General features: G+C 34.6%; 1 protein-coding gene across 8 annotated transcripts in view; it reads right to left on the bottom strand.

The window, feature by feature from the left end:
* LOC123531392 (uncharacterized) overlaps positions 1-11830 on the bottom strand; it is a 31239-nt gene extending 19409 nt beyond the window's left edge. The window contains exons 1-4 of one of the 8 annotated variants that reach the window (XM_045312298.2): positions 11444-11830; positions 10552-10999; positions 2375-2470; positions 357-548 (exon numbers count right to left, since the gene is read on the bottom strand). In XM_045312298.2, coding sequence (XP_045168233.2) covers positions 357-548; positions 2375-2456 — 274 coding nt within the window. In that variant the 5' untranslated portion in view covers positions 2457-2470; positions 10552-10999; positions 11444-11830. Of the gene's footprint in view, positions 1-356; positions 549-2374; positions 2471-7624; positions 7817-10551; positions 11000-11443 lie in introns of those variants that run through there. The other 7 variants (XM_045312300.2, XM_045312301.2, XM_045312299.2 and 4 more) reach the window with 7 other exon arrangements.
* Between the last annotated feature and the right edge of the window lie 803 nt (positions 11831-12633).

Genomic DNA, 12633 nt, shown 5'->3' with positions numbered 1-12633 from the left:
CTGGATGTTACCCAAGCTTTGTAAGCCTGCGCAATTCTTAAAATGCACATTTATGCTTAATGAGTTACATTCGAGAATTGCACAATTACAAGTCATAAATATGACAGATTACATCGTATATTGGTCATAGCAAAGGGAATTGACACAACTTAACTTCATTCATGCAGTGAACTGTTTGAAGTTTGAGAAATCTAATGGAACTACATCCCTTCACTGTGTTATTTGGTCCATTTAGAGAATCGTTGGATAGCAAGGACTCGTCAAAAGGCTTTCATCCTTTAGCCGACTCAAAAAAGTATTGACGTCGCAGATCATACTGTAAAACCTGAATGTACATATATAATAATAAAATTTACCATCAAGGATAGTGTCATTGCCATCAATCCCTCTTCCGATACCTACACCGCGGTCCACCGGACCTCTCCCTACTCCACGATCTACGACGCGGTCCACCGGACCTCTCCCTACTCCAAGATCTACACCGCTCCCTATATCAACACGTCCTGTACCATTATTTCCACCCATGATATTGTTGAGTGCGTCTACTCCTGCAAGTAAACAACGTCTTTGATTAAGGCAAAATTAAAACACACTGTACCTAAACATAGTTGTTCGAATATAGAATAAACACATATTGCTTATAATCAGCATAGTGATTGCAGCTTCTTCTATTTATAGAACGTTAACATGACAACTTACGATAATATAGGAATTTAGTAACAGAAAGTGAAAAACGTGGCAATGAAAGTATTTGATAAACAAATAAATGTAAGATATTTTCTAAATAGAAAAATGAAAATGCACTTGAAGGACAAAGCAATAAACGGCATTTGATAAACTTAATGCTATTTTATAACCACAGCACTGACGAAGTCTGAATAACGTAGTGTATACGTCATTAATGAACATAGCAATGAAATACATTTGATAAACATAGTTGTGAAAGACATTTGAGAGACATAGCAACGAAAGACATTTGATAAACATACTAGTGAAAGACATTTGAGAGACATAGCAACGGAAGACATTTAATAAAGATGGAAATAAATTACAATTTGCCGAATAAAATACAACAATATATGTCATAAACATATGAAAGATATGTGATAAACATATCAATGAAAAACATGTGAATAACGTTCTGTGAAAGCCATCAGTGGAAAGAGCTGTGAAAGGCTATGAATGACAGCTCTTTAACCCTTAGCCTGCTGCAGGCGAATTTAACAGCCTTTGCAAACAGCTTGGAACCAGATCAGACGCCGATTAAATCGGCGTCTGATCAGGTTCCAAGCTGTTTGCTACTCTGACAATATTTCTTCTAATTTTGGAGCAAATTGAATGAACTTTACAATTTTAGCAGACGAAATTTCCAGCAGACGACAATTTAGCATGTTAAATTTTAAATTGCAAATCATGTTATCTGGTTTACCCAACGAAGAATGTATACGCTCTTATTTATGTATACTTGCGAATGAAAAATAACAACAACAATAGCAAAGAATCAAATGAAGACCTTAGCAATGACAGATATATGAAAGTCCTACAGTAGTAGGTATTTTTAAAACATAGAAGTGAAAAAAAAATTCAAAGCCAAAATAATTTTATTTGCATCAAAGTGAAACCCTCTGATTTAAATATACTGCCCAAAAGTGTTGACAGTTTGGCGATATAATTAATATGTAATTATGAATAAGTAACACGTGCAAAGCGTCCCACACATTATATGCTGCGCGATGCACCTTACATGCTGTGCGATTCAACCTACACATATATTCTGTGCGATACACCTATCACATATAGTCTGTACGATGCGTCTTATACATATATGCTGTGCGATGCATCATACACATATATGCTACGCGATGCACAAGACACATAAATGCTTTGCGATGCACCATACGCATATATTTTGTGCGAAGCAACCTATACATATATGCTTTACGATGCACCACACACATATATTTTGTGCGACGCACCAAACACGTATATGCTGTGCGATGCACCCCGTATGTATTTTGTTCGAAGCACCAAACACGTGAGATGCACCACACACATATATTTTGTGCGATGCACCCAACACATATATGATGTGCGATGCATCCCACACATATATGCTGTAACATTAAAACATCGTACTGGTGTTTCACACCAAGACTGGTATTTTGAATCTTAATTTATCAGAAGCCGATTAAGTTTGTGAGGAGCTTTGTGTGTGTGAGGAAACTTACCAGCGGTACCTACTTCGGCAGGGTGTACCACCTCTCTCATCATCATCACTTGACTCTCCGTGCAGGTAAAAAACATGGCCGACATCGCCAGGATCAAATGTGATCTTGCCATACTGTAATGGGTAGTGTATATATCATTAACATACCTGAAGTTTCATCCATCATAACTTGGCCTTTTATCACCGGGGCTAACACCAGCAATGCCATTATACGAAGTAGATTCCTCATCGTCGGTTGTGTATCTGACATTTTGAAAAAAGAAAGAAGTGCTGGTTAATTTGAAATATTTTAAAATCCACCATTCCGCAAGCAGACGAGTGTACGGAGTCAATATAGGTCAAGGTCACTATTTCAACAGAATTATCTCTCTATATATATATATGCTGAAAAATAATTAGATTTAATAATAGGCGAAAAATCCACCCCAACAATATGCCACCCCACTCCATGATTCCCGCTATTTGACCAAATAATTTCTTACTTCAAACAAGCTAGTTATCCAAATAAATCAACTGTAATAGTTTCAAAGATGTATATTGTTTTCATAATTTTAGATAACTAATTAAACGGAGAGAATCTATCTCTAAAAGGGAGCGATTGATAACGTCTGATCTGCAAAATGGAAAGCAAACCAATTATTTTTGTGGCAAGTTACTGTAAATATAAGAATTAAATGGTATTTTATGGGGCTGCACGAGTGGGTTAAAATCACGTTGGAACTTCTTGTAAATCATCCTGCGATTCATGGATTTGCAAAATCATCCTGCGATTCAAGGATTTGCAAAATCATCCTGCGATTCATGGATTTGCAAGAAGTCCCAAAGTATTTTATACCCATATCAGCGCATAAAATAGCAAATAGTTCTTAAATATTTCCCAGTTCGTGAAACAAAACATTTGTTTTAAACAATGCGATAAGAGTACTTTAAAGTGAAAAATTTGCATTGAAATAAGGCTGAGCATCTATATACTGCTACTCAGTAATGCATGGTGAACCATAAGGGCAATCGGTAAGAGCGATATTTCAACAACATGGTGCAAAGACGCGAAGATACTATTCGATGGCACGATAATTCAAAATGCGATTCCAGTATCGTATTATCGCAATAGCGTTCTTTCGACCTAAAGGCAATATTATAAAAGTTCGAATGTGTGGTGTTAATATCACATCTCTGCATTATGTTTTCGCATCGTGTTATCGTGCAATCGCCCTTTCGACCAAAGAAATACTATCGACTTTTCGCATCGTTACATTTTAATTCTTCTTCATTCGAGTATGCAAAAAGGAGAAATCATGGTACGGAACTGTGGTATTTATATCACGTCTTCGCATTATGTTTTCGCATCGTACTATCGCACCATCCCATCGTATTTTCGCGTTCTCACATCTTATAATCTCTCTGTCGCCCTTAACTAAACTACAAAGTCATGACCCAAAGAAACATCACAGTATTGTAGTCAGCGTGATATTCCTCTTTAGAAAAAAGCAGGTATAAGAACTATTTCTTTCAACCCTTTTGCGTCCACGCAATAAGATTGCACTTGAACACACAGCCGTTCCATCTTCAAGGTTTTTTTTCGGCGATTAATTATGCATACAGATCGACGTTTAAATGTCATCCTCTCACGATAACAATATCATTAAGTGATAAATAAGCTGAAAATTGCTTACATAAGAGAAATTATGAAAACAGTGTTAATAAATCATTTTTATCCTTGAATATTTTATAAAAAGATGAGCCAAAAGAATAAAAATTTAACTAATACTATGTGTGTCAGATGAGTTATGGTAATACAGTCATTAATTGTTCCGTCTGTCTTATAGACATAATATTAGAATTAGACATAAATCATAATTAGATGTGTCGTAAATCTTCATTTAGATACGATGGGAATTAATGACTGCAATACAACATTGGTACGACCGAATTTCGATAGTGTCCATATACTAGTATAGTTTTTAGAGTATTACTGTAACTGATAAAATTAAGCTTGAGTTCTTGTTTCAGGGTTTGAAACAGCGGAACTTACCCGTAAACATAAAAATAAGTATTAAAGTCCTATAAATCTAATAAAAGTTTTTACTTCGAAATTGTGATTTTTGCTTGATTTCGACAATGGGGAAAAATACATTTCTGACTGAAACGTTGATCAACCTGTAGTTTATGTATTACAATAAAGATATAAAACAATATCTCTCTGTTGTCTGCGGTTTTTTGTTGAATCAAACTACCAAAAACCTTAAAAGTGAGTAAAGAGTCTTAATTTGCAAACTGATTAAATTAATGTATTTCAACCACATTGCATGATTGGGAAAAAATGTATTCGTTCACCATCAATCTTTTGGGTCCAAAAAAATGTGCGATGTGAATGAAGTAAATGCTCGATATGTGTGAGTTGAATATATTAGTATAAAATGACTGATTCCGTATGAGATTTAAATTACACACAAAGAAAACTGATTACGAACATTTGTCATTTTTTCAAACATGTTTGCACAGCCGCGAATATTTTTTTCTTAATTACATGGGCTAGGGTGTTTTTCTTTTCGCCTGTAGAGAATTGACAGAATGTGCACGTCTACAGAGGTTATCCCTTTCGAATTGTCGAACGACTAAACTAATGTCCGGTGAGTAGTGCAAAAACACGCCAAAACAAGGGAAAAAACACGTTCCACGAACACTGCCCACAACAATGTATGCACGATACCCATGCGCACTTCATAGCCATACATGTAGCCGAAACACGGTTGGGCACCGTTATGGAACAATCAGTAGACGATAATCAGTAAGGCACCGCCTTGGAATAGTCAGTAGACGAAATGTAGTGGGGACAGACTTGGAATAGTCAGTAGATGAAATACGGTGGGGCACCGCCTTAGAATAGTCAGTATACAAAACACAGATATTCACTGTCTTGGAATGGCAAGTAGAAGAAACACGGTAGAGCACCGCCTTTGAATAGTCAGTAGACAAAATGCAGTGGGGAACAGACTTGGAATAGTCAGTAGATAAAATACGATGGGGCACCGCTTTGGAATAGTCAGTAGACAAAACACAGCTGTTCACTGCCTTGGAATGGCAAGTAGACTTGGGGCACCACTTGGAATGGTTAGTGAAAAATATTACTTGGGATTCGGTCTTTATGCCCAGTATGGTCTATGTTGCGTGACTTCCACTCAAGAGGTTCTTAGGTTCAAATATCAGACGAAACGTTAGTCTGAAAATAATATAGCTTAGTTCATTCGTTCACCTCCTATGATACATCTTAAGATGTTGTCAGTTACTGACTGGTGGAAAATGCAGGGATAAATGTCCAACAGGAGAATATCAAAGCATATTGGCAACAAGACAAACAAAATGCTTGTGAAATAGGATGTCCTCTCTAGTACGGCAATAGTCATTAAGACTGTCCTCATATGTAGGTGGTAGTCGATGTTGGAGGACAGCTAACACGTGACATGCCATGCAGTCTCTTTGTCAGATATTATTGACTTATGTATCAATTTGTGTCAGGCTGAAGCCATTACAATATACGTCGAAGTATTTTCCTACATTCTGACTTTACATAAATTGTTGAAAAACTTTTTTCCAGTATTTTTTCAGTATCATCTCATACTATCTAAGCGTTTTAACTAGAATCTAAAAAACATCCGTTTGTTATTTGAAGTCAAGGCCAAAATTTCCTATCATGCGTTGTGACATGCATAACATAACACAGGCCGGATTTTGAAATAAATAAAAAGACGCAGGTTAAACTTTGATAGTATGTCGTGCTTGGAGATGTGCTCATTTGGTGTCAGTGCTAATAAATACAGCGATTCTCGACCTTTTATTTTTTGAGCTTATTGCACTCCGGTAGTAAGCGGATTTTGTCATTTTCCTGTTTTTGAAAGGAATGATTTTTTAATAAGCAATGTATCTACGACTTATTTACATATATAAAAATATTTGAGTTGAAAAAAAAAAACACTATAAAACACTGGATCTCCGACGGTGTTCAAGAACGTTATACGTTTGTAAATATAAAAGTTTCAAACATATCCTTGTTAAAGACGAGAGAGTGTTATTATAAATACAAAAAAAAAAAAAACATGAAAAAAAAAAAACACGTTAAAATGCTATTCAAATAAAACATCAGAATACACGTGCAATAGAAACACTGGATGCTCAAAGCGGCAGAGTTCATTTTTCTTATTGATTCCCTCTTGGCGTATTTATTATGTTTCTCGTGCACCTAACAATAAATCAGTGTTTGTTTATAAATGAGAACATTTTAGACATTTCCTTATAAGTTGTAAGTTTGATAGATATTTTTATTCCACTTTTCAGTAACATAACATGTATTCTTTTTTTAATGCAGGACAACCTATGGTCATGTTCGCATTGACAGTAGTAATGATTTCGGACACGAGGTCGCTGTTAAGACATATTTCATAAGGATATTCACCTGTCGGAAAAATAATGAAAATGCTGTTTTAGGCATATATTTATGCTTTTGTAGCACATGCTTTTGTAGCACATGGCCGCATGATCATACCATTTCGTGTGTTTTTGGTTTTTACAAAAAAAAAAAAAAAACGATTGGATTCTTTTCGACAGAGAGGTTAGTGCCATCAAACGATTGATTTCTTTTTATAACTGTGTTTAGCATCCGTTTAAGTTTAGTCACATTTCGAGGGCTTAGAGCGAAACTGGTCTATCTGTTTCTATTTCTATATATGGATAGATCTAGACCAGTTTCGCTCTAACCCCATGATTTTCTGATCATTCAAAGTTACAATGTACACAAATGCATTAACATGTATTCTAACACGACTTGATTCATTTTCCTATTAAACAAAGAAGACTGAAAGTTGTATGTTATTTTACAACAATTCACTGTTCTGACGTCACAATTATTACGTCATAGCGTCAAACGGCATAGCGGCGCGTTGAAAAAGAAACCAACAAAAAACAGGCAAATATTTGACGGACGTCCTCAAGGCTGTACTTAAAATCCTTGGTAACGTGTTAGAATCGAAATAATATATCTCATTTAGTGATTTGCTCTTAAATAAAATCATTTTTGTCGTTCAGATGCGTATTATTATATCACTCGGGTTGCGCCAAATCACTGGATGAGACTAGTATATTATTTCTTAATTTTCATCTTCTAGGACCCAGTACGTATAACATTTCAATCCTTTATTGGCATAAAAATCGTTGCCTTCTTATATGCTGTGATTGCAAGTATAAGAACATACGCAACACGTGGAGAAGCTATTCAACTGTTTCGTCGCGATCTTTTTAACACGACACAAAGAAATGATAAAAAATGCGTGAATGATATAAAAGTGTGATGTAGCAATATTCCAAAATTTTAGCATTATATAAATAAAATAAAAAAATACATACCTTGTGATATATTCCTGCGATACACAATTGGGAGACTGAGACAAATGAACGTATAATTAAGTTATTAGTAGATTAGAAAAACAATAGGTCATGTGTCATCATAAAAATATTCCTTCTGGCGATTTCACGGCTATCGTCTGCTTGTCTCGCGCCGTGGCTTTTTACGACAAGTGACGTAAAAATGTCAAATTGTGAAACATACCATTTTGTTTATTTACATTATTAAATCATTTGAGGACAATAACCAACTGGTTAGTTGTCTTTAATGTATACAGAAATATTTAACAACAAAGACGAAAGTTTTATTTTCAACCTTAACAATTATCTATTAACGGGACTATTTTTTTCTGAGAACACACAAGTAAATCTTGAATATCGAAACAATCAATGATCATGCGTATATGCTGTTTATTTGTACTTTGAAAAGTAAATACTTGCTTTAAATTCGTGATTTTAAAAAGAAGAAACTATAAGGGATATAAAGTATCAAATATCAAAAATATATGTTGTGTCGACAACACAGGTCTTGTTTAAAACAGCTGTCTGCTCACGGTTTGAACAATACATTCAGGCTGTTTCAAATATATTTTTATGCATATTAAACACTTTAAGGACTAAGCTATCTTTTAAGAGACGGATTCGGATGGCAAACGTGTTAACATATCCTCGGTAACCATTACATTAATTGTCAGTACTTTTCAGAGCAGCACAATCCTTACTTTTTAATTTAAACCAATTGAGGTGACAGACATATTTCTGCATCCAGTAATATTTTCATTATATCCCGATAAAATGCCAGGTATTTTTGAAAAAAAGTATGTTGTAATCTTAGATATCCTGATTTTAGTTTGAACTGTTTTATCCACTTGCTGAACCATATTCATATTTGAATATTTCCTGTATGAGCTTACATAGATGGTGAATTTCTGCATTTGAAGTTAATATCAAAAAGTTAAATTGTTTAAAGTTACCTTTCATGACTTTGCAATGATGTATATCTTTTATTTGCAGTTTCAGACTTTGCAAATAGCTATTGTAATATTTAAAATCCATTTTGTTACTTTGTATATGCTATTTTTATATCGTGAAATTAAATGTTTAAGGAAAACTTTCTATAGGAAATTTCTATATCAGAATTGTTATTTTTACTTAAATTGTACCAGTAACTTAAATTCATGTAAAAAAATACCAGTTTCAGTTTGATAGAATCAATTTTCAAGTTTTTTTGGCTTTTTCAGTAACGTATGCAAGCGCGCCAAATTTCCTCCAAAATAGCTGTCGCGACATAATTTATGACCACTTTTCCTTGCTGGTGCTTATTTTTGCCATATTTTATCATTTTATTTTTTACTCTAAATTGCACTAAAATTAAACACTTTTACTGTAAAATATACCCATTCTCACCTCTGACACCTAAAATTTAGCAATTTTTAGGCTGTTAATATGCATTTTTAGAAAAAAAAATACACCCTTAACAGTGAAATTGAAATATTTTTAATTTTTATACACTTTCTCTGTAAAATTGCAATTTCAAAAATAAAAAAAAATATTGATGTGTTATGTTACATATAAGAAAAATAATCTGTTCTGAAAAACATCACCCTCTGAAAATGCTCCCATGAAAATAGCCGTTTTGCTATTAGGCGTATGTAGACATTTTCTCTATGAATAAAACTAAACCTGGAAATTCACAGTGAAAATGGTCTAGATCTTTTCTCAATATATATATGTATAACAAGCAATAAAACTAAGCCAAAAATATAACTGCCACCTCCTCATATGACTCATTGTACCAGATTTCATCAACAGCTTGGAACTACATTTTGGACTACTTCACATGTAACACTGAGTAGTCACTCCCTGTTTGGTGTAATCAGTCCTGTATAGTATTTTTGTTGATTAATTTTCGGGTAATGTAGGGCCTCGCGAATATAGCGAAAGTTAAACCATTGCGAAAATTTCTGCTTTTACAGAACGTATGCGCGCTTAGCTACATTTACCTCCGAAGAATGTCAAGTACGAAAGTGCGTTATCTTACGGAGTGTCATTAAGTACAGATAGAACCAAGTGTTTTTAAAGATAAAAAGGCATTAAGTAAAGACTAGAAATTGATGTTTAAGTCCTTGCATTAACCAAAAATGGTTTTACAAATGTGAAATTTATGAAAGTTGTCTTTATATCTATAACTGACCTTAAAAGAGTGACAACTCTTGCCTTTGGCGAGAACTTTCTAGCAGAAATATCTATTAGTTTACTTCCCTTGCAATAACACAATTGAGCGGAAAATGAAGTTTAATTAAGACTTATACCATAATTCTTTCAACAACAAAAACAATTAGAATATATTCATATGTGTTTCGTTTACTCATAAAGAACTACTTCAAATGTTTTTATAGGCTTTTTTTTGTGGTAAACAATTAATACGATAATAAAATGAAATATCACTTACTATTTAATAGTGAAGATAATACAGTTTTGTTTGTATAAAAATGTTACATTTATGAACTGTAAAACCTGACAGGTAGGAATAGTAAAGGTGCAATTATAATGGTCTGTATTTCCTATGCCTACATTATTTTGAATTGCAGACGACAAACAATCGCTCACCTTAAGCCCCGTTGCCTCACGTGAGAATAACTAAAGGCTTTGTCCGATTCAAGGTCGTATAAAATAAAGCTTATAAAATGTTTTATTAAAGGAGGATATGACGAAACTATATGGACACATCGCATGTTTGGTGTTAGCCGCCTAGCGCTTCCTCTAACTGTCTCTGGCGAGACAGGGAGGAATACCCCACAATAGGCAGTTGCTTTGATATTTGCCCCCTGGTCTGTTTCATCTGACCCTTACTAGTTCTACCTTCTGCAGCAAAGGCATTGAATGTATGGGAAACAGTATGTTTTCAAGGTGTTTTATGTAATACATACCGTGCCTTTTGTTACCGTTGCGTGTGTTAGCGATTCACCTGTTAAGGATATCTAATTTACACTGTCTTGTACCTTCGGAAAATTGTTTGTATTAAGACTGAGGACTTTACACATTAATCCGGTTTAACTGATCAAGTAATTTACGTATATTCGCTGGCCATTCCAGGGTGGTGTCCAAGTTTTCTAATATGTTCCATGATGTTTTTGTCCCGCCATTCTTTGTCTACCTCTTTTTCTTTTTAATCTATGTATTTTGTTTACATATCCATCATGTATACACGAATACAGACACTGTTGTATGGTCGTTGTTTTGGCTGTAGATAATAATCTTTGTTTCTTTTCCACAGTATACATAAACGACAGTCTTTAAGGATCCATTTTTTTCAGCCCTAAACTGACGTCAACCTGTCGTTGAAATGTCTTGAATGATTTATTAGCCCTTAGCCTGCTGCAGGCGAATTTAACAGCCTTTGCAAACAGCTTGGAACCAGATCAGACGCCGATTAAATCGGCGTCTGATCAGGTTCCAAGCTGTTTGCTACTCTGACAATATTTCTTTCAATTTTGGAGCAAATTGAATGAACTTTACAATTTTAGCAGACGACATTTCCAACAGATGACAATTTATCTAGCATGCTAAAGGTTAGACACGATTTTACATTTGAATGTACTTACAGCGTTTTACATTTCAAAATAATAAATCAATGACATAAGCAGCTACAAGTATTCTAGAATGGAAGTCGGATATTCTACATGACATTTACATGTCTGTAGTATTTTTTTTTCAGTAAAATCTATAATGTCCTATCAACCTTTTGCACAATAAACGAAAAAGGTAAATTTTAGGTCATCAAAACGTTTAACAAAATAAATTCAAAGCAATTTTTCATACTAAGAGATGGATTTTCAAGAACATTATTTCCGACATTGTAACTTGCGATGCTGTAAAGATGACAGTAGTAAAATATAATTGTAAGAAACAGTTGTTTTTCCTATTGCCTGTGCAGAAATTCCCTTTGTTTCAGGTATACAAAACAAGCAAGTAATGTCACTTTTCCAAAATGTAAAAATGATAACTTATATCCACTCTAACATAACTACCTCTCTGTGCAACTACGAACGTTTCAACACATAACTGTTTATTTCAAATGTGTAAATTGTTCTTCCGTAAAAATCCTTAAAGTAACATATTTATATATGTTCACAAAATATCATTTCATTTGTATATATCTGCCTTTCTATAAACCTTGATAAAAGTGGCTGCAGTTTTTGCCATCCAAAACAGCGGAAAAACACCTGCTTGTCATCAACACTCATTTCCTGAAAAAAAATATTTGTCATACAGAAGAAAGCTGTCAGAATAAATTTATATCAAAACTCACGCTAGAAAAGACATTTCGTTTTAGGGATTTAATTGTGTAACCACAAGGACACGATTATAATTTGAGCCGCACCATGACAAAACCAACATAGTGCGTTTGCGACCAGCATGTATCCAGACCAGTCTGCGCATCCGCGCAGTCTGGCCAGGATCCATGCTGCTCGCTAACGGTTTCTCTAATTGCAATAGGCTTTGAAAGCGAACAGCATGGATCCTGATCAGACTGCGCAGATGCGCAGGCTGGTCTGGATCCATGCTGGTCGCAAATGCACTATGTTGGTTTTCTCATGGTGCGGCTCATTTTTTGTTTACTGGGCAAGTAAATTTGTGTTTCATTTCTCCTTTAGATAAAACACTGTCTTGTTCTCTTCACATATTACACCGTACTTAAACATGTCCGGAAAAATGAAGACAGGGGTCCAATATAGGAAAGGCCACACTCAAAGAATGCAATGCCCCATAACACAGACTTAAGGACGGTCGCGGCAGTTTTGGGTAAAAGAATTCCTAATAATAGACTTTGTTCAAACTTTGTATATGAACAGAGTGTCACGTAAGAAACAGAATTATGAAAAAAAGATCGAAGGTCACCATGCTTGTTTAGGAGTTATCTGCCCTTGAGTATGAAAATTTGAAGTAGAATCCAGTTTTAAGGGCATATAACGCATAAACAAGCACGGTGACCTATGACTGTTTTTGCA

The sequence above is a fragment of the Mercenaria mercenaria genome, chromosome 11 (assembly GCF_021730395.1).
Source record: "Mercenaria mercenaria strain notata chromosome 11, MADL_Memer_1, whole genome shotgun sequence".
NCBI classification, from domain to species: domain Eukaryota; kingdom Metazoa; phylum Mollusca; class Bivalvia; order Venerida; family Veneridae; genus Mercenaria; species Mercenaria mercenaria.
Note: the sequence above shows the minus strand (reverse complement) of the source record. Positions and strands in the feature narration are given on the sequence as shown.